At 53.1% G+C, this 21,734-nt stretch overlaps 3 protein-coding genes across 4 annotated transcripts in view; 1 reads left to right on the forward strand and 2 right to left on the reverse strand.

Annotated features, from left to right (window-relative positions):
* Positions 1-6,581, reverse strand: part of SPATS2 (spermatogenesis associated serine rich 2) — a 166,492-nt gene extending 159,911 nt beyond the window's left edge. Inside the window, exon 1 of the mRNA XM_073213566.1 lies at positions 6,471-6,581. The gene's annotated coding sequence lies outside the window, so the exon portion shown is untranslated. The remainder of the gene's footprint in view (positions 1-6,470) is intronic.
* DNAJC22 (DnaJ heat shock protein family (Hsp40) member C22) lies at positions 2,020-6,464 on the reverse strand. The gene is given in 3 exon segments (XM_017653582.3): positions 2,020-3,873; positions 4,841-5,638; positions 5,640-6,464. Coding segments are annotated over 3 exon segments (1,026 nt in total). The 5' UTR covers positions 5,682-6,464; the 3' UTR covers positions 2,020-3,687.
* On the forward strand, positions 4,976-21,363 carry C1QL4 (complement C1q like 4). Of its 2 annotated transcripts, none has more exons than XR_012121505.1 (2): positions 4,976-5,113; positions 20,548-20,685. XR_012121505.1 is itself a non-coding variant. In XM_017653579.3 (2 exons), the coding sequence occupies exons 1-2, from the start codon at positions 17,915-17,917 to the stop codon at positions 20,725-20,727; spliced, it is 717 nt and encodes a 238-aa protein (XP_017509068.1). In that variant the 5' UTR covers positions 17,222-17,914; the 3' UTR covers positions 20,728-21,363. The 2 variants fall into 2 exon arrangements, 1 of the variants encoding a protein (XP_017509068.1); XM_017653579.3 differs by lacking the exon at positions 4,976-5,113 and adding an exon at positions 17,222-18,451 and having other exon boundaries at positions 20,548-21,363.
* Positions 21,364-21,734: the final 371 nt, after the last annotated feature.

The raw sequence follows: 21,734 nt of genomic DNA on the forward strand, positions 1-21,734 counted from the left end.
CAATCAAGTAGAAGAATTTAACACTCAAGGGTGTCCAAAAGGTGGGACAGGTAGGGGATTTCTGTTTTGAGCAACAGCCAAAATGGTCATCACTGAGGCAAGCTATTCTCAAGATTCTACAGTGGATAGGGTAGAGGGCTTTTCAAGTCCCTTCCAGCTCTTTAAGAGTCTGTATGTTTTTATTTCCCGGAGTGGGAGACTATGAAATCATTGGTTTTGTTAAATCAACTCAGGTAGAGAATAAGGAAGACCTCTCACTTGCTAATACCTTAGTTTATATATATATATATACATAATTACTTAATAGTGAATGTCTGCTGAAAGGTCCTTTGGGAAGCACATCCCCAGAAAAACCTTAGTGATCATAATGTCTCAGGGTTGGTGGCAAAGCAGATTCCCTTCTAAAAGTTCTCTATTCATATTATTTTGTGCCCTTTTTTTTTCAAAAATGATTGGGCCACACCATTAGCTATTAGATATATGAACAGATGTCCTCAGTAGTGAGGTCTAACCCTGGTAAGGATTCAATTTCAGTACCTCCTCATAGGCCAAAAAAAGAAGGGAGATGAAAAACAAACACAGTTTAATTAGTCTTTCCTACTAAGAGGTTAGCATTCTTTAACTTTTTTCTCAATCCTCACCTAGTGCCTAGCCTATATTCACAAAGTTCTCTCCTGTGGAAAGCTTAATACCAGCCCACGCTCCAGGGAAAGAGTTGGGCAGTAGACCACTCATGCTGTAGCACCTAATAAACTGTAAATACCTCTGCTTTTCTGCATAGGGAGACTGGAGTCTCAGATATGAGAGAACAGCCTCCCTAATTGAAACGAATCTGCAAAGGAGGACAGGAGAGTTCTGCAAGGAGAATCTGCAGGTGAAAAGTGCTACCTTCCAAGTTCCCCATCCCCTTCCTATGAGATTCACCTTACCCCCAGAGTTGTCTCATTCTGAGGCCTTCTGATACCACAACTGACCCAGATGAGCTCTGCCCCATTTAAAGTCTGTGGCCCAGAAATGGCCAGCCCAAACTTCCCTAGCTCCCCATAAGCATCTAAGAAAGGCTGGAATCTTCTTTTCTTAATTATAGAGCAAGAGAGAGAATAATCCAGTAAAGAGTGGGGGGAAGGACCAACCCTACCACAACACAATTAATCATTCCTTTTTACTTCTGTTATTTGTAAGCATTCATACAGTGATTTACAAGAAACCAACAGGAATTTTTTTCTTAAATACAAAATATGCTAATACACTCTAGGAAAATTCAGCCTTATAGATAGAACCTTCATTCTATATCAGTTAACTCACTAGATACTCAAGCCCTATTTCCTTACAGAGCTGAAGGGGACAGGGAGCTACTAGTTATATTTGTTCACTGTACGTATGCTACCTTCTTTATCATGGGAACCCTTTAAAAGTGTATACTATTACTTAAATTTTACAAGAAAATAAGGCACTACGAGGCTAAAGAAACCCACGATCATACAGCTAGAAAATCATGGAACCACATTCAAATTCTACTCCTAATCCTTCTGACGCTAAAACCCACACTTAAAGTCAAAAGATGAGTTATAGACTGGGGGAAAATATCTATAACACATATGACAAAGGATCAAGGTTCCCAAACAAGCAAGGATACCAATAAAATAGATTTCATAGAGATAAATAGGAACACAACTAAAAAAGAAAAAAGGCAGATAATATGATTAGGCAACTCACTGAAGAGGAAATACAAGTGTCCAATAAACATTTGAAGAGATGCTGGCCATCACTGGGAGTCAGGGAAAGGCAAATAAAGTAATCAGATACTATTTCTCACTTACCACCTTGACAAAATTTTAAAGAGTGATACCAGTCCATTCAAGAAAGGGCCACTTTCTCACACTGCTGGTAGACATATAAATTGTTACAATCTTTTCCAGAAGTAAACTGATATGATGTCAAAGTTTTAGATGTACATTCTATTTGACTCTACATTATCACTTACTGGAATCTAGCCTTAAAAAAAAAAGCATCAGTACACATATTTAAACATATTTATTATAGCATTGTTCATGCTGAAAAAATAAAAACTGCTTATCAATAGTTACATTTGAGTAAATTAAACGTAGGCATATTTTTGTAACAAAAACCCATAACAAAATTTGAGAACAGTAAAAAATTTCCAAATCAAGTAAAGCCTCTAATCCCACTCTTTTGTCTCCTTTTCTTTATAGGCTATTCAGATATATTTACATTTTGCAGATGTAATACTACACATCATGTTAATAAGTTACTAATTAATAGCCTATGAAAAGGCCTCATTAAAATTCCATGCAATAATTTGGCAATTGTAAGTGCTTTTCAAAAGAACTGTATATCCATTTTCTTTAAATCCACAACTTTAAAAAGGTGTGAAAGTTAATATGGTCTTAAAATCATGGCATGTAAATTTATCAGCAAAAATTTTTTAAGTTTTTTTTATATATAAGAATGCAAAGAAATCTACAAATCTCATTTTTCTCAATTAATCAGATCATTTTTTTAAATCTGTAGAGAATACTAGTCAAAGTAATTCTACTTTTTAAAAATGTATACACTACTCAGTTAACCTCCAGAAAAAAAAAAGAAGTATGAGGTATGCACGCACACAAAAAGGAAAGGCAAAAAGATTGGTAAAAGTTACATAATTTTAACATCATGTTCCTGATCTCCATTCTAGACTGTTTCTTCCCCACTTAGCTAGTTACTTGGGGATTAAATGAGATCTTCTTGAGATGCTCAAGCTGCTGGTTCCATAGGGTTCTCCAAAGTCCCCATAAGAGCACATGAGACATAAAATTATGAATTTTTCCATGAGTCTCCAAAAAACAATGGCATCTGTCCTTTTCCAATATCCCATTGCATTCTATTATACTTCTTATGGTACTTTAAAACACTGAATGAGACTGACTTTGATGTCTGCGTACCTGTGTTATTGGTCCCCACCAGACTGTAAGCTCTTAGGGAGCAAGGTGGTAGTTCAGAATCAGATCCCAAGTTTTGGGAAGATCTGAGAATTCAGCCAGTCCAGCCACCCATGTAAAGTCCACAATACTTCTCCAAGCAGAAGAGTCTGTAATGGGGATACATTCCCCCACCCCATAGCAGCTTATTCCTTCTTAGGAAAAGTGCACCTCCTGGAAAGCTTTCCTATAAATGGAATTAAGATACTTTTCTGAAATTTTGAAACTGAACCCCAATCTTACCCTTTGGTAATCCACAGACTAGATCAAATCCCTCTTGTCACAGGGCAGTTTATGAAATATTAGAACCTTCATATTTTTCCTTTAACCTCCTAACTCAGTTCCTTGCACATTAAAAAAAAATTTTTTTTTAATTAACTTTCTCCACTATACATCAATGTACCAGGGTGGGATAAGGTGCTTTATTCTCTAATATATATGTTATTGGTTTTATAATATGCCTTTCATTTTACTGTCTGGTTTTAAGAAAAAAATTTTCAGGAATATAATAGCAAAGAAGTCAGAAATTCCAAGCATAAATACATTGTTCCAACACAATGACTTTCTTGCCTCGTGAAAGGTTTTCTCATCTCCACTGCCAGCAGTTTCTTTAACACTGTTGAGATGCCCCATATGAGCAATGCTGGGCTGGGACAAGCTGCCCAACTCTACCAGGAAGAGTCCATTCTCAAAGGGAAGTTTCTTCTCACTTCCAGGATCCCCTGGGCTTTCTGGGCTGACTCAGGACTTCATATGCAGCTTTGATCTCCAGGAAGTGCCTCTGAGCCTCCTCTGTCCGGTGCCGGTTGTGGTCAGGGTGCCAGATCTTCACTAGCTCCCGGTATTGCCTATGGATTTCCTCTTTTGTTGCCCCCTCTGGGAGGCCCAAAATCTTAGGAAAACAGAAGCTGACAAATTAGAATCTCATAAATTGGTAAATTGTCAGGCACTCTGGACTCTCCCTGTTCCCTTGCTAATCAGGCTGTGGTATCTCTGGAACTGGCTTCTATTTGCCCATGGGAAAGGCCCAGGGCCAGATTAGAACTACAGCCTTTTGAAACATGGGCAACCTCTGGATCTCATAGCAAGAACCAGGATTTGCCTTTAATCACAGCTGCCCATTTTCCAACCTGGAGCTTTGTATCCCTGACAAGATCACCACCTTACAACAGAAATAAGCATACATGTCCACCAAAGACATGTACAAGAGTATTCATGGAAGTTGTATTTGGAATAGCCCCAAACTAGAAACAACAAGTGTTTATGAACAATAGAATGGATAGATAAACTGTGGTATATTCATACAATGGGATACTATACAACAGTAAAAAGAAAACAATTTACAATTGCATGCAACAGTATGAATAAATCTCACAAAAATATAATGTTGAAAGAAAGAAGTCAGATACAAAAGAGTACACACTGAATGATAACATTTATGTGAAGTTCGAGAATGGGCAAGACTACTCTATAGTAATAGAAGTCAGAATATAGATCGCCTCCAAGGAAAGTATAGATTAGGAAGGAGCAAGAGGAACATTTTTAGTGCTGGAAGTATTCCATAGCTTGGTCTGAGTGCTGGATACCTAGGTATGTACATAAAACTAGTACACTTTATATATGTTATACCTCATTAAAAAGTAAACAATACACAGGTATCTTTTTCCCACTCACTATCAGAGCCTCTGCATCTTCATCCATTGCACACAGAAGCCCAAAAAGAAGAGAGGACACCCTTCTGGGGCCTGACCCAGCAGACATGAAAACAATACTACTACATAATGGGCACCAACTCCAGTAAGGCTTAGCCTAACAACGCAAGCCATCCCAGACAGGAATGGGAGGGGCAAAAGCCTCACCTGGTTAGCCAGCTGATGTTTCTCATCCTGAAAAGTCTGGACAAATTCACACAGCTTCTCCCACTCCTGGAAGTAGCTGCAGCTGAAGCCAAGATCCCCCACCAGTAGCCTCCCGACCCAGTGAGGCAGAAGGAGGACAGACTCCATGAGGCGGCCAAGGAGGAGAAAGAAGCTGAACCAGCTCAAGATGGAGCCAAGGGTCTCTGCCACGAAGCTGAGGGTGGCAGCTGTATTGCCGAGGGCACTGTAGGCTAGCGGGCCGGTGAAAGCAAGGTAAGCCAAGCCCAGGCGGTAGAGCCTCACACTGAGCTTCTCTGGCCCACCTGAAGCTTTGTAGCGGCGATGCTTCTGGGCTGTCATGCTGGCAGCCAAGCTGATGGGCAGGATGGCTATGGGACGGCCATAGAAGAGAGGAGAAGTAAGAAATGCTGCCCCTAGAGTGTTCTTGAAATCTGAGGTCTGGTTGCCAACAGCAGCCACCAACAACACCCCTAATCCAACCGCCAGTGGGAGGCCCACTATATAGAAGTTGGCCATGAAAGAAAGGCTAATGAGAGCCACGAGGCCAAAGTAGATGCCCACTATTATCTGGGCAGCAAAGCGAATGGGACTCACAGGAGGTGTCCCCTCTCCTGAGCTCTGCCTCTGCCCCTGGGCTCTGTTGGCCTGAGCTACAAAGCTTGGGAGCTTCCAGAATTCCCAGAGCCAGCCCAGCCCACCACCGCCCAGGGTAAGCATCCAGAGCAGTGCATGACTGTCCCGCCCCAGGTACAGGTGGTGGAGCCCAACAGGGCCCCCCTACAGCCCAGAGGGCATAGGTCACCAGGAGCCCCTTGGCCATCCTCTAGGGAAAGGGTCTCAGAACAAGTCCAGTGGCACCTGACATTTCTCAGTGTAGAAATCTGGGGTCCCCTGTGGGAATCATGGCCCCAGAGTTATCCTTAGACCCTTAGAGATGGAAAAAGGCAATTGTTAAGACTATATCCAGGTCAACACAATAACCATTTCTTTTCCAATAACCATCAAGGGCAGATCTTCCTGAGTGTCCCTGAAATGCTAGTTCTCTCATACCCTTCAGTCTAGCACCTCATTTCTGTTTTTTTGTTTTGTTTTCTTACAATGACTCCGAATTAGGGGAGTGTGTTTCAAATGCTTTCAGTTGAGTAACTGAGAACTCAGCACACAGACAAAAAGCAGAAGCTTAAATTTCAGACCATTGACCTGCAGGAGTGAACAGGAGTGCGTACAGGGTCCTTCTAAAGTTCCTACACATTTTGAAAGTACCCAGTCCCTCCCCACATCACCCCCAACTCCGACTGTGGCTGCCCTCAACACTTGGCCAAGGCTTTAGGCCGTCTCCAGCCTCCCCAACTCTCCCAGCCACAGAAACTTCCACACATCAAACCTGAAAGAGGTCCTGAATTCTCTCCACTTAAACCGCTCGGGAAAACTACTTTTTGACCTAGATTCTGCCACTCCACAGTTGAACCACCTCTTTCCATGGCGGACTTGGAAAGTCTCTCCAGGGCGGCTAGATGACTCCCCAGAATACCAAGCCAGTTGCCAAAGCGTGTCTGCCAGTCTGTCCCCACCGACCACCAGCCAATACCCAGACCACGAGCGGCTGTACCTGGGTACCCCGGCTTCCAGACCCGGTCAGACCAGTCATTTCCCCTGACTACAGGTCCAAGATGGCCCCTCTCACTCAGCTCCCATTTCCATCCAAATGAACTTTGTCTTTCTGTGTTTGCTGTGTCACGGCAGTCGGGCGGTTCAGGCCAGGCCCCTCCCCAAGGCCTTCCTCGGTGCCCGCGGGATCACCTTTCAACCTCAGGCTCCTCCCGGGTAATCTCGGTTTAAGGATTTCTGGGCGTATCCTGCCTCCCCATGCTCAAAGGTGCTGGCGCAGAGCCCCATTCCCGGCCGAGTGCCCCTGCACCGTGGCACCGCGGCCGCCAGGTGGCGCTACAGGTCACGGCAGGGCTGGGCTGGGTGTGTCCCCAGACTCACCTCGTCCAGAGGCAGGCAGCCCACAGAAGTCTCCTATAAACGTAAAAATAAGCCTTTGGTCCCCCTTTCCACCCCCGCAAGTGAGAAGGTGACTCCTTCCTCACCCCCAAGGTGCACTCTCCTCTCCGTTGCCCTTCAAGGCTGCCTTGGATAGCTACGCTTTCAATTCCACTAGGGCAGAGATACCCAAGGATAGGCTGCAGAGAGGAACCCCACCACCCCGAGTTTGCCTCACTGCCCCGCCTCCAGGCGTACAGGACTTCACATCTAGACCTGAGCCTGAGACCTGAGGAGCCTCCTGATCCAGCGGGAGACAGATCTGCTATATTCTGGGGATTATGGGCCAGTGGGAGAAGCAGGAGCAAAAAGGGATGGATGGGAGAGGCATCCAACCAGGAGAGCGAGGTTGCAGCCTGAGAGTAGTCTGTCTTCCTCCAGCCTCGCTGCTGGGATGGAGCTGGGATGCACGATGCCTTCATTTAAGTGTTCTGGGCTGCAGTACTGGTTTTGCTACGTGACCTTGGCCAAGTCACGCTGCTGCTTAGGCCTGTTTCCTTCTGTGTAAAGGAAAGGCTTGGATCTCCAAGGTCCCCCGGCCTTGAGTTGGAGGTCGGGTGGGCCTGGTGGGCCTCATCCAGATCGCCTCCCCGCAGTAGGCAGAGCGCTTCTGTTCCTTCCACATTCCCAGCCCCCAGAGCCCTCATCCCCTCCCGGGAAGGGAAGGCGGCTCACCGCAACGCCCCTTAGGGCTCACTGAGGGGCCAGGGCAGGGAGGGCCCCAAAGTGACATGGGAACCGCCAGCTGGGGGCGGGGGTGGACGGGCCTCTGAATAATGAATGAGACTTAATTGGGCCCGCACTGCGCGGCGGCGAGCTAAGCTCGGCAAACAGCTCCGGCGGCCGTCGCCGCCGCTGGACAAACAAACTAGCAGGCTCAGGGAGCAAGGCGGGGGAGGCAGCGGCGAAGCGGGAGGGAAGGGACGGCCGCCTGGTCCCGGGCTGCCGCGTACAGCCGCCTCTGAGCAGGAGGAACGCGGGACTGCGGGCGCTAACGCTGGCCTCGCGGAGAATGGGGGTCCTGGAGGAGGCTCGGGGCTCGATCTCAGGCCGGGAGGACTGGGAGCAAGGGAAGCAGATTGTGCTGTGGAGCCGGGGGCCCAAGGGCGACAAAGAGCACGCGAAAAAGATGGAGAAACGAGCACAGGGCGGAGGAGAGGGAGAAGTGAGAGGGGAAAAAGCGCACCGGGGGAGGGCCGCAGGGCGTGGAGGCGGGAGAAGAGCTGTTACCGGGCGGAAAGGGAAGAGCGATGAAGGAACAATCGCAGGGAGGCGCGAGGGGACGGGAGAAGAGGAATTGGGAAGAGTAGGGGAGAGGAATGGGAGGTGACCGGAATGAGAACGAGAGGGCGGCTGGGCGGGCGGGAGGCGCCCCTGTCTCCGCCTCGCCCCGCCGCGCTCCCGCCCTGGCGCTCTCTCCAGCCGCCCGCACTCACTTTGTCACAATTACGTGGCCGTCACTCCGCCCGAATTGTTTTCCCCAAATTGTTGTTCTATAAACTGGCGCGGGGTGGGGAGTGGGGGGTCTGACAAGCTGCAGGGGGGCCGGGGGAGAGGGAGGGTCTGAGCTGCGATGGAGATTTGGAGAGGTATTCATTCACCCACAAGCGGACCCCGGGCGGGCACTTGAATCCTAAGACCCACGCGGGAATTCTGGCTGCTGCCCCAGCCTCGTCGCTGACTCTGCTTTAATCTTTCTCAGCTGTTCTTTCTCAGCCTCAGCTGCCTCGGTTTCCCCAGCAGAGAACTGCGAAGATTGAAAGACGGGGCGGCGGAGGCAGGTGTAGGTGGGGACCAAACTTCCTCACCCCATTCTCTTCTGTTTTTACCACCCTCGTCACTGCGAGAGGGAGTCGATCCCAGCTCAGCCATCCTCAGGGCGCCCTCGGGTGCTAGCTCACCCGCTGGATGGCCAGACTCCCACCACCGCCAAGTCTGTGCAGCCCCTGCCCAACCCGCGTCCTCCAGCCCCAGGCTCCCCGCCGCTCAGTGCTCCAAGCGACCTTGCTGCCCCTCAATTCCGCAAACATCTGTTGCAGCCCCCTGTGAGCCAGATCCTCGCCAGCCTTCCCCCCTTCTCTGCTACCCACCCCTTCCCGGCCCGCCCGGGCTGTCGGCTTCGTGACAGCCACTGCGAAGCCCAGGCCCCGCGGGAGCGGCCGGAGAGGAGCCTCCGCATGGCTGGCTCCGACACCGGTCTCCCGGGCAGCTTCAGGGGCAACGGAGGGTGGCGGCCGCTGAAGCGAGACCAGAGCCGGCCCGCAGAGTCGGCAGAGCTGGGCGGGGGGGAAGCCCGGAGCGAGCTTGTCTCCCAGTCTTTAAGCCCTGTCGTTCTCCTTATTCCATTGCCCTGGGGTTTGTCCAGAGTCGTGACCCCGCCTGGCTCCGCGCGCCTAGGACTCAGTTGGCTCCCGCGCCTCCTCCCCCAGTCCGGGTGATTTACACACGGACTCGGCTCAGAGGCCGCTTCCCAATCAGGAATATCGACCCCGGGCGGGGCCCCCGGGCTGCATCGATCCCTCTAAGGCTCGGGATTTAAAAATGTCAAATTTGCCTTTTCCAGGCGGGCGGAGGGAGCGGGGCCTGGAGAAGGGCGGCTTGGGTTAGGGGTTGGGGGGGGGGGCGGACAGCAGGGCATTGACCAGGCGCCTGTGCCCTGAATGAGAAGCGACCGGGCTGGGCCGGGCCCTGACACTGCATGGCCATCCTTGGGTTGCAGTCGCCTCTGTATGGGGCAGGAAGGAAGCCCCATCTCCACGGGCCTCACTGTTACCCTGGGGTATTCCAAGAGGAACAAAGAGAGACCCCAAAATGTAGGGAGACAAATTTGTAAGAGACTCCTAAAGGTGGAGAACCAAGGAGAGGTGCAGAGACAAAGGTATAGAGGCTCCAAACGATACCCTAGCTATAAGGAACAGCAAGGCAAAGGGAAAGTGGCTGAAAGACACACTGAGCAGAGCAGGGGACTAGACCCAGAATTACCCCAACTCTCTTCCCTATAGACACAGAAGCCAGGAAAGTGGTCAAACTTAACCTTTTGATTTTAGAGTGGGGAAAGAGTGTAGACAAAGACAGATGAAAAGAGAGTGTTATTAAGGAAAGGGATTAGAATATAATTAGCATTATCCTCCTAAGGTCCAAAAGATAGAGATCCCAGGAGCCTCTAGCCCAGGCCCCAAAGAGGTGGGCTCTCTCGGAGGTCTAATTGTATGATCCCTTCCTGAGATCCACCTCCTCCTCTCTAACCACGGCTAGCCTGAAGAAGCTGGGTGGGTTGCAGATCACATCTTATATTGGAAACTGTTTGTATATGTGATGGAGACTGTATATGTGTAGGGATGTGGACATAGAAAACTCTGGCACTAACCACTTCCTTCCCCAGGACTCAACAACTGAGTATCCAGACTTTGGAAAAACACATCCACTACTTTCAGTATACTCAAGGAAAGGACGATGTTTGGGGTGGAGGTGGTGGAAAGGAGACCAGCACCCTCACAGTTAACATTTATCCCCCACCCCCAGGAGCATACTTCAGCTGTCACCATGCACACTGCCATTTCCTACGGAACTGGAGACAGAGAGCAGACAGCAAGTGGTGGTGGTGGTGGAGGGTGCACAGGCGCACAGGGAGAGGCAGCGGCTCATCCTTGGACAAGGCAGCACACACCTCCACTGACAAAATCAGGCCAACACATCCCTAACACTGACAGTACAGTCAGGGACTTCCACCTGCAACCCACACCTATCAACCCCTGTCACATACACCACCTCTGTGTGTGCCTACACTCACAATTTCTCCCAGGTCAGGCCAAAGCGCCTAGTCCTAAGGCCTTTCCACACCCTCTCTCTACATCTTAGACCTTAAATCGCCTAACCTCAGGAGAGGGTTTAGGTGCCCCGTCCCTGCTCCCCAAATTCTGCAACCAGGACCAGCTCCAACAGCAGAGAGGCCGAGCTCAAGGAAGTCAAGTATCAGGGTCGAGCCGAAGAACCCGGAGCCGACAGGGCGGTGGGCTGTTAAACACTCCCTTGTGCCCCTCCTGCCACTGGCCTCTTTCCCAGCACGTCCACTAGCAGCCCGCCCGGCCCATCGCCCGCCTGTCAGTCGAGTAATGAATGCGCGCTCCGGCCCCGGACCACCCCACCCCCGGAGTCGTTCATCACTGCCAGCCACCGCCCACCTCTCCGCCGCCCGTCAGGAGGGCTAAGCGGCCCAGGCGGCGGAGAGCCCCTTTCCCCCCAACCTCGACCACTAATTGTCAGATTGAGATGTTGATTTGTCAGCTGGGAGCTAGCGCCAAGGAATCCGCAGTAAAACCCGGACTCCTTCAACTTCCTCTCGGCTCCATTCGGGCTCGCCCAGCCTCAAAGCTTTTCTGCATTTGATGCGGATAGGTTGGATTTCACTTAAATCTGGGAATAGAAGTGCGTTTCGCTCTATTCCGATAGGAGGCGCACCAAGCTACAGACCCTCAGTTTCCCTGCAGGGCCTGATCTTGGGCGCAGTTTCACTTGTATAGACCCAAGGCCCTAGGGGTTCGTCCCCAGCCTCCCAGCAGGGGACGCCTAGGACCAGGCAACTTAAGAGTCCCCGCTTCCGCATTGAAAGCCCCCAGGCAGCGGTCCCCGAGTCCGCCTTCTGGGAATGCTCAGGTCCACATCCTGCCCTCTTTCTCCTCTCGGTGCCTCCAGCCTTCCGCAGTCCTCCGTTCTCCCGCAGGAGGCACTCCCGTTGCAGGTCCGCCCGTACCCTGCCCCGGCCCCTTAGGCTGCTGTCTCACCCCCTGCCCTCTCCCCAGCCCCGGCCCGGGGCTCCCCCGGCGGCAGACTGAGTGACGGGCGGCCGATGATTATGCGGAGTGGGGAGCGGGGTGCGCCGCGGGCGGCAGCGCTGACCCTTCACATTTCCGATCCGCCGGGACCCTCATCCATCCGAAGCTGCTCTTTGTCTGGCCGCCTAATTGCCGGCGGACAGGATGGATGGCGGGACCGACAGCCGCGGAATCCCTAATAAAGGCCGCGGCCGCCGGGGAGGGAGCGCGAAAAGGAGGGGGAGCAAAAAGGAAGGGATGGAAGGAGGTGGGAGGAAGCACCGGGCCGCGGCCGCTGGCTCAGAGCCGCTACGCGAGGCGCACACGGGAACCAGGCCCGCCTAGGGTGCGGGACCAGGAGTCCCGGGTGGACCCGGGTCCGGGACAGTTGGTGTGGAGTTCCTTAGGTCTCCTGCCTCTTGGAGAAAAAGAAAGAGCTAAGGCGCCCCGGGCAGAAAGATCATTTTAGGGCCGACCTAGCTCAGCTGAGCCCTTGGGGCTTGAAGCTGGGCGCTGCCTCCTGGGCTTCGGGCTCTCACAAGCCAGTGCCCCCACCTCGGCTCCCCGCACCACCCCTCCTCTGCTCACCTGTCGGTCTCCCAGAGATCCAATATCCCGGAGGAGAAACGAGGGGTCTGACGTGTCCGCTTGCCATGTTTCATTGACTGGAGGCTGGAGTGGGGAGATGGTGGGGTGAGAGGGGACCAAAAGGAGGTAGAGAGCGAGGATGGGCGAGAAACCGCACCTGGCCAGGGGTCAAGAGCTACCGAAGGAAGTCAGCAGCGCGATCCGGCCTGACAGACACCTTGGAAACAATCTCTACCCCTCCCAGGGGAGCCGGGAGCCTGTCCTCAGCCCTGTGGACGCTGTTGCGGCCCTTTGAACCCAAGGCCACAAGGAGACGCGGTGCCAGCGGCTCCCCGCGGCGGTTGAATGGAAGCCCTAGGCCAGGTGGTGCACTCGCCCTCTCCGCCTGCAGCTGAGGCCTGCCGACCCTTTGCGCAAGGGGGCGAAGTCAGCGCAGGCTGCTGGGCTGTGACTGTTTTCCCACTTGTGGTGGAAGTAGGAGAGCTGTTTACAGCCCTGTCCGCCAGCTTCCTTCCTTTCGCCTCTCGGTCGCATTTTCCTCTGGTTCGCTTCGTTTCCTTCTGCCTCCTTTTTCTCTGCCCTCTCCTCTACGGACTGAATATCTCTTCTCCGCAGCTGACTTAGGCCGACATCTCTTAGCTAACAACTGAGCACCTGTCGGGTGTCAGGCTCCAAAGTGAGGGATGACGGCCATGCCAGGCCCAAGTCCTGTCTTGTTGGCCTTGTACGCATAGGTCTCCCCTGAGACCTGTTCAACCTTGCTCCCCACCCCTGTTCTTCTCTCATCCTTCCACAGCCTAGGTGCCATTTCTCTTCTCCAGGTTGAAAAGGAAGCCAGGAGATCAGGGCTTTAGTTTCAGGGCTACCACTTGCAGGGCAATGATGCAAGACAAGCTATTTCTCCTTTTTAGGCCTCAATGTTTCCTCATCTGTAAAATGGAGACAAGATATTCACCACTGAAGGGTGGGTGCTCTGAAGAAACAATAAGAACTTGCATGTAAAAACCCAAAAATAGATGGACAATGACTGTAATGGGGTATGTGGTGGGGACTTGATAATGGGGGGGAGTCTAGTAACCATAATGTTGCTCATGTAATTGTAGATTAAGGATACTAAAATAAAAAAAGGGAAAAAACCCTAACATACAGTAAACACTCAATATTATTTCCCTTTCCACACTATTTCCCATCCTCTCAGGTGGGCAAAATTCCTTTCTCATCATACCAGGGATCTGGTACCAGGCAACCCAAGGTGCTTCCAGTTCTGTGTGATCTTAAATGTGGGAATTAAAAGTCAGAGTGTGTGTAAGGGGGGAGAGGGGAACCACATTATGAATGACTCTGAAAGGTGAGGAAGGAGAGAATACAAGAAAAATAGAAGTGCATCCTTAGATCTTAATGTAGCATCTGCCTGTGGTTCCTCTCCTCTTACAGATAAGGAAATTGAGGCTTGTGGTGATTATACCGAAAGTGACAGGCAGAGCACACTGCTAGGACCTTCCTCCCATGAGCCCTCTATTGCTCATCTCCTCACCCCCTTTCTTCCCTTGAGGAGGTCTGGGATAGTGACAAGGAGTGTGGGAGAAAGAACAAAAAGAAAGAACCTTCACGGAGTCAGGACCTTTCCACTAGACTCCATAAAATTTTAACACGAAAACTTCCTCAGAGTAGAAGGTGCATATCACATGCAAATTATATGCTAATCACATGCTAATCAAAAGTCTGGGCTTCAGAACTCAGACACACACCTGCTGTAAGCCCTGGGGGAAATTCTTGGGAGACCCTGGGTCCAGGACAGGATAGGTGGGGATGGGTTCCATTTAGGGTCAGGTTATGGAGGTAGGATTCATTTTAAGATCAAAAAGGAGTCAAGTGTGTAATGTGGATTAGGGTTAGGGTACTGCAAAGTTAAGGGTGGAAGTTAAAGGATTTAGACTGGGCTGTGCTTTTATATAGGGGAGGCTAGGGGACTCTTCAAAGGCTTTTTCCCCTCTCTCCTCCGGTCCCTTTCTTTCCTTCCCCCCATAAGCCTTGTCATCTCCTCCACTGCCCCTTCTATGTCCTGCAGCTCACTCTTCTCTGCTTACTTCCTATTTCCAACCACGCCACCTCCCTGGAGTCTCCCAGTTTGGTTGTCTGAGGAGCTCTGAGTAAACCATCCCAGACCCTAGCTTGGGTCCCAGCATTGTTTCCTGAGCCCAGACATTTGGCTTTTGGCCCCAGAAGCACCGGCTGGCCTTGACCCTACCCAGGTCCCTCCTCAGCCGAATGTGACAGCTGCAGGAGAAGCAATAAGGACCTGGTGAGCTGGCAGCTTCATTCCAGAGCGCGGGGAAAGAGCAACAGAACATGAATAAATTCATGGAGCTGGCCCCTCGGCTCCGTGTGAGTCAAGCCTGCTCCCCCCCACCACCACCACCACACACACCCACTGCCTGCCGCCTGCAGGGCTGCTGGTCACCGCAGCTCACAGCCTGGGCCAGGGATGGGAGGAGAGGGCAAGCTCCGGAGAGAAGAGGGCTGGGACCTGAAAAGGGCTGAGGTGAGGGGCTCAAAAAGAGGGCCTTGGTGCCTGGCAGAGTTGGGGTTCGGGGAGTGGGGCTGAGCAGAGAGGGCCTCTGTTGAGCGGAGGGAGAGGAGGGGAAAGGGGAAGAGGAATGAGGCGGGTGGCAGGACCTGGGGGCGATAGGGCTTGAGGACCAGGCCAGGGAGGCCCATGTGAGTCCTGGCCTGCTCTCTCCTCTCTGATCCATCCATCATCCAGCCTGGGGGAGCAGATCTGGAATTAGACATGCAAGGGGCCGACATGGCCCTCAGCCCCCCGAGGAAGACAAATGGCGACAAAGACCTTGAATAAAATTTGTATTTATGGTTGGAGGAGGAGGCCCCTCCCCCACTGGCTGCCAATCCTTTCTCTCCCAACCCTTTCATGCATGTAGGGGTCTCTCTCCACAGTGGCCTAGCCTCAATGACTTTTTTCTCCCTGCATCATTATGGGCTGGGAGGTGCAGAGAAGGGGAAGAAGAAGCAGCTGAGGAAATCACCTTCCACCCATATGCATGCCCTGATGTGCCCTGTGCCCTCCGTTTTACACACCGGATCCCCAGACATTACAGTCCTGGCTTATCCTTGCATCTAAGAAGTCCCTTGTAGCTGTCTACCTCCAGGGTTTCCACACCTCTCCACTTTGGCCAGTCCTGGAGCCTTTTCTCCAAGCCTCTCTGTGAGGAAGGTCCCTGTGAATGAGGGCTTCACGGGGTCCCTGTGAGAAAGAAATTTCCCCCAGAAGGGCCAACCTAAGGAAGAATGCAAACACTAGCATTTTCTCTGGATCCTGACCCCTCATAGAGAGTGATCTATCAGAGCTAGTGTTCCCTCTTGGTCACTCGGAACCACCGACACACTCATAGCAGGATGCCTAGCACTTAATCTGCATTTCGTTACATCGATTTGCATAACTACCTTGAAATCCCTCCCCTAAACATTTATTACGTGGGGTCCAACTTCTCTGGGTTCCCAGCTAAACCAGACTTGAGGAAGGCAGAAGGGGCAGAGATCCTGTGGCTGGACAAGGACTGGCACTAGGACAGGGGTGGGACAGGCAGGCTGTGCAGAGCGAGTGGGACTAGAGCTGCTTTCTGACTCTCTCCTGTAGACAGTACTCGTCAGTCCTGAGATAGAAGAGCTGGCATTTCTGGAGTCCCACTTTGAGGACTAAGAGGAAGACAAATAGAAAACCTCCCTTCAAACAGCCCTCATATACACACAAAGACAACACACAATACACAATCCCACTCACCCAGGGACACAGGAGGCCAGGGTCCTGGGGCCAGGTTCACACTTGCCAGCACACTGTCACAATGCACAGGCCCAGAGTCTACCACTCTGCTGGAAGGTCTGCCCCGCCCCCGCATCTTCCCCACAGTTGATATGTCACATTGGAGTCCAAACACGGACCTGGGTGTCTCTCTGCAGCGCGCCATTTACATTTCTCTCTCGATCTGTCAACCTGTCTCGGCACCCGTCTCTGTCTCTTCCTCTCCCCCTCTGGGGCTGTCAGTTAATCTCTTTTCCAAGCTTTGTCTCTGTCTCTGCTTCTCTATCTGGCTTTCCGTCCCTTTGATTTCTCTGTCTCTCCTTCTCTGCTTTCCTGTCGGTTTCCTGCTCTTTCCCCCAGGCTTGTCTGTTTTCTTACTCTCTGCTCTCTCACTCTCTCGGCTTCTCTGCGCGCCCCCAACACTGGGGATCAAGGGTAGGGGTGGCTGGAAATTTGCCTTGTCCAGATCAGGCCAACACGCACCCGTTGAACCTGAACCCCTTACTCTGTTATTCGGTCAGGGGCACTAAGGGGTGTGGGGTGGCTAATTCCTATCTTTCCTAGCCCTTCTTGGTGTTTGTGGGCTTTTATTTTCTTTTTCTATCTTTTTTTTGTGGGGAAAGTGGGGACTCTTTCTGGCCCTGGAATCCACAGCTCCCGTGTGTGTGTGTGTGTGTCTGTGTCTGTGTGTCTGTGTCTGTGTCTGTGTCTGTCTGTCTATCTCTACCTCTTTTTAGCCCTTCGCTGTTTCTGGCTCCCGTGTGTGTGTGTGTGTGTGTGTGTGTGTGTGTGTGTGTGTGTGTGTGTGTGTGTGTGTGTCTGTGTGTGTGTGTCTGTGTCTGTCTGTTTATCTCTACCTCTTTTTAGCCCTTCGCTGTTTCTGGCTTCCTCTGGGCTCTGGGAATACCAAACTCAGGTAGACGGTGAAAGTAAGGATAGCGTGGGGCAGTTAATCCCTGCAGAGTCAACCTAGAGGCTCGGTGGGGGGATCCGCCGCCTGCCCCGCCCCCGCGCTTCCTGCTCTGGGCGCCAGGGGTCGCTCCGTCCCTCGGCCGCTTATAGCAGCTCCCACCGCTCGGCGGCTCACACCACCCGCACTGCTGCCCGGGGAGGGAGGGGAGGAAGGTAAGGGACGCAGTGAGCGAGAGCGCTAGCAAGCAAGAAACGCGGGCCAGGGCTTTAGCAGGCGCTGGAGCAGCGACTGGGATAGAAAGGCGGGTCAGTAACTCTCCAAGAGCCACAGAGCCAACCTGCAAGCAGGTCGCATCCCGGTGGGCGCCACCCGCAGCGCAGAGCGTTCAGCGCGCGAAGAGTAGTCCCGGCTCCGGCCAGGAGCGATCCGTCTGGGCAACCAGAAACCTAGGCGCCGCCATCCTTGAGAAAGCAGCTGTCCGGAGAGCAGGCATCCTAGATCTGTAAGAAATCAGCCGTCCGAGAAGCCGCGGGTTTCAGGGCCCGGGAATGTTAGACTAAACAGGAGGGTAGCAGAGGGCCACAGACTCCAAACTGTCGGGCGCTGCCCCTGGCCCAATCCAAGGGGGCACCTCCGCCTTTAAGGAAGGTTCAGGGAACGGCAGGGCCGAGGCGAGAGCCCGCAGAGGCCGGGGCGTCTGGGCGCAGCCGTCGGGGGAGTCTAGACCCAGGCCCAGTACAGCCTCCGCCTCCGGGGCCCGCGGACAGCCCCGGGCCTCCGCCGCCATTGCGCCCAAGAGCGAAGAGGATCTGCTAGCCCTGGCCGCGTCGCGGCTTAGCCGCCGCAAGCGGGTGGCGGGCGCGGCCGTCGGGGTGGCCATGGTGCTGCTGCTGCTGGTCGCCATCCCGCTGCTGGTGCACAGCTCCCGCGGGCCGGCGCACTACGAGATGCTGGGTCGCTGCCGCATGGTGTGCGACCCGCACGCACCGCGAGGCCCAGACCCCGACGGCGCGCCCGCCTCGGTGCCCCCCTTTCCTTCGGGAGCCAAGGGAGAGGTGGGCCGGCGCGGGAAGGCAGGTCTGCGTGGGCCCCCGGGCCCTCCAGGTCCCAGAGGGCCTCCAGGAGAGCCCGGCAGGCCAGGTCCCCCGGGACCTCCCGGCCCAGGCCCCGGTGGAGTGGCGCCCCCTGCCGGCTACGTGCCTCGCATTGCCTTCTACGCGGGTCTGCGGCGGCCACACGAAGGTTACGAGGTGCTGCGCTTCGACGACGTTGTGACTAATGTGGGCAACGCTTATGAGGCGGCCAGCGGCAAGTTCACCTGCCCCATGCCGGGTGTCTACTTCTTCGCTTACCACGTGCTCATGCGCGGCGGTGACGGCACCAGCATGTGGGCCGACCTGATGAAGAATGGACAGGTGAGATGCCCTCCCCCACTCAGCCCCAGATCCCACGCGCACTCGTTAAACAACCCGAACCCCTCCCCCAAACAGCATCACTGAATCCAGGGAAGCCAGGATGCCAAGAACTTAGAAATCCCTTCATTTAGCCAAAAACGAACTGGAGGCCAGAGAAAGAGAACGGCCTGTGCAGGATCCCACCGAGCGTTAGGATTGGGGTCAGAATTAGAGCTCAGGACTCAAAACTTAATGTCTCTGCAGCTGCTACCTCACACTCCAACTGTGGGCAACGACACCAAATCTCTGGTGTCTCACCCTGCCAATTAGCCTCTTTTCTCCTCTTGTCTTGGGCCACCCTCTTCTGGGGCAGCCCTCCTGGCCTTTGGGTTTCCCAGCCTCGTGCTGGGCAAGTTAAATGGAGTCTGGTCCCTTCGAATTACAATGGAATCCCGCTCTCAGACAGTGGGCAGTCGGCAGCCGTTCTGTGTGGGAGGCATTCAGCTTGAATTTTCAAGGAAAAGATGAAAAAGAAAGAAAACACTTGCTCATTTGCCAGGCAACTCCATTGCTAACCCCAAAGCCTGCAGCCAGTTCTAGAGGGGTTCTTACCATCGGCTAATCCTGAGTTGGTAGGCAGAGGTGGGAAATGGTGTGGCAGCCAGGCAGCTTGAAAGAACGAATTTGGAGGAGGAAAGAGGAGAACAGATTAAAGCGAAGTCTTGGACCCTGGCCTGGTGCCATAGGCCGCACATCCTCTCTGGCAAACTCTGGCCTCCAGGCTCTACTACTCCCAGCATCTATAGTCAAAATCAGAGCCACGGCCGCTTTGGCTTGGGAGACTATCCTCAAGGACTCAAATCCAGGACCCAGACACACATAGAGGTAGCAAGGGGCCATAGAGATGGCGATGGGGGAAGGTGCCTGGGCACCCCCCCCCCGCACCAGCCGCAGGGGGTTAGGTTGGGACTGAGCAGTGTGACCTCCGAGTGCCCTGCACGCGAGGAGATGGTGTTGACCGTGACGCATTAGGCCTGCTGGACCAGCTCTCCGAATCTCTGGTCCTGCTATGGCTGCAGCGCCCTCCTGCTCCAAGCCCCGCAGGCACTGCACTGGGGTCTCCTCCCAGCAAGGCTCCCCAAGAAACCAGGGAAAGGGAGTGTGTCGTTATGGGAGTGGCATAGTGTATGTGTGTAAAGGAGTGTGAGTGTGTGCCGTGGTGCGGGGTGCGAAGATGAGAGCATAGGGCGGCGTCTATCTGCATACGGCACTGGGTAGGTGTGTGTGGTCTATGCCAGGTATCCGGGAGCAGAAGGAGGGGCGAGGGTACCTATAGTGTTTCGGTTTCGGGGGGGGGCGGGCACCACGCGGCTCCCACTTTGTATTCTGCGGAGACGGCGCTGCGGCCCAGGGGACGGTAAATAGTGATTAGAATAATGATGAATAATTAATGAGTTAATAACCAGCTCCCGCGGGACAGTAAGAGGGGGGGTCCGGTGGGAGCTGATGGCCTGAGGCGACCAGCAGCTGCGAGGCCAGAAGAGAGGAGGGGCTACCTGTTGGGTCGGTTGGCAACCCACACGTCCGGGCGCCAGCACCAGGAGAGGAAATGGGCACCCGGGAGGTGAGCATGCATCATTGCACCATCCCGTGGCCCGCACCCTTGCCTGTAACACAGACACATACACCTGTGTCCTATCACTGAGGGAAGAGAACACGAGTTAGGTCAGTGCTGGCTAAGAATCTTAGATATCCTGTAGGCTAATTTTATTTTTAAATGACGATAAAATAGCAAACTCTGTATAGTGTTTTCTACGTGCAGAGCACTGTTCTAACGCGGTTCACATGTAGCAATTTATTTAATCCTAACAACCTTGTGGGGTAGGTTCTATTACCTCCCACTCTATAGATTAAATTGAGGACCAGAGAAGGCGTGAAACTTGCCGGAGTGAGCACAGCTAGTGAATGGAGCTGCCCTTTCCTTGTCCTCCCAGCCCCTGAAGCCTGCTACCGTCGTGCCACGTTCACAGACCCAACTGCATTTCCTCTGCGCAACCCCTCTCCTCTCCCCAGCTCCTCACAGGATCTTAGTGGACTTTTCTGTCCTCCCTTGCCAGGTCCGGGCCAGCGCCATTGCTCAGGACGCGGACCAGAACTACGACTACGCCAGCAACAGCGTCATCCTGCACCTGGATGTGGGCGATGAGGTCTTCATCAAGCTGGACGGCGGGAAGGTGCATGGCGGTAACACCAACAAGTACAGCACCTTCTCTGGCTTCATCATCTACCCGGACTGAGCAGGGCCGCATCCCCGCGCCCCGCCGCCCTTCGCCTCTGCTCCCCTCCTCCCCACTTCAGCCGGCCTCACTCCCGGCGCGATCCCATCCTCAGAGAGCCTGGCGGCGGGGCGGACCCTCCGGGGGCGCGTTCAGCCGCGTGGACGGCGAGCTCTTGGGGACAGGCGGCTGGAGAGTGGAGGAAGCCGGGCAGCATGGGAAAGCACCGTCTGCGTCTGCTTGCAAGCCGGGACGGAGCAGGGTGGAGGTCTTGGCCCTCTCTTCTGCTGGGAGCTGGGGAACAGTTTCATTAGCGGGAGCTCAGAGACTCCAAAAGCAGACGGGAAGTATGGCACGTGGGGAGGGAGAGAACAGAAGCGGAAAGAGCCAATCCAGGCGGAACCAGAGCACACGTTAGGAGTTAGGACGGGGTAGGCGCTGGTCCCGTCATGACAAATTTCTCTCCCCATCCCATTTCATCTCCATTTTCAAGCTCCAGGCTTTGGCCTTGGCAGCCTTCCTGTGAACTGGAGGAACCGGTGAATTCTTTCCTACATTTAAAATTAATTCTGTACAGTCCCCATTTCACCCCCAAATGGGTTAGGCCCTGGGGCTACCGCTGCTGTTGCCCCTTCTAATAAAAGTTAAGTTGGAGAACGTGTGTGCCTCTTGGTGCAGAGTGGGGGAAGGTGGCTGACCCTTTCCTTCACCTTTCAAGGACTTGCACCCTGACTATCACTCTGCCAGAGACAAAGGTTTCGTTATTCCCTTCCCAGTAGGACCTGCCTCCAGGAGTAAAGAGGAGGGGAAAAGTCCAGGGCTTCTACTCTGCTATGGGAAGGGAGAGGTGTCAGCTTCAGGAGAGCTAAGGCATTACACTGTAGGGAGACACCAACCAGTGACACTAACAGGAAGAGTCCAAAGATACGGATCTAGTGCTTCTGTTTTCTGCCTGACGTAGGGACCCAGTACTAAAAGGAGCTCTAGGGGGATGAGGGACTTATTGATGGTTCCTCAAAGTGGCACTG

This window comes from Manis javanica, chromosome 10 (genome assembly GCF_040802235.1).
Source record: "Manis javanica isolate MJ-LG chromosome 10, MJ_LKY, whole genome shotgun sequence".
Lineage (NCBI taxonomy): Eukaryota > Metazoa > Chordata > Mammalia > Pholidota > Manidae > Manis > Manis javanica.

Excerpts from the sequence above, each read along its gene's own strand:
- C1QL4 (XM_017653579.3), top strand. The coding sequence starts at position 17,915 with ATGGTGCTGCTGCTGCTGGTCGCCATCCCGCTGCTGGTGCACAGCTCC. Across the intron at positions 18,452-20,547 it reads ACCTGATGAAGAATGGACAG|GTCCGGGCCAGCGCCATTGC; the intron begins GTGAGATGCCCT and ends CTCCCTTGCCAG.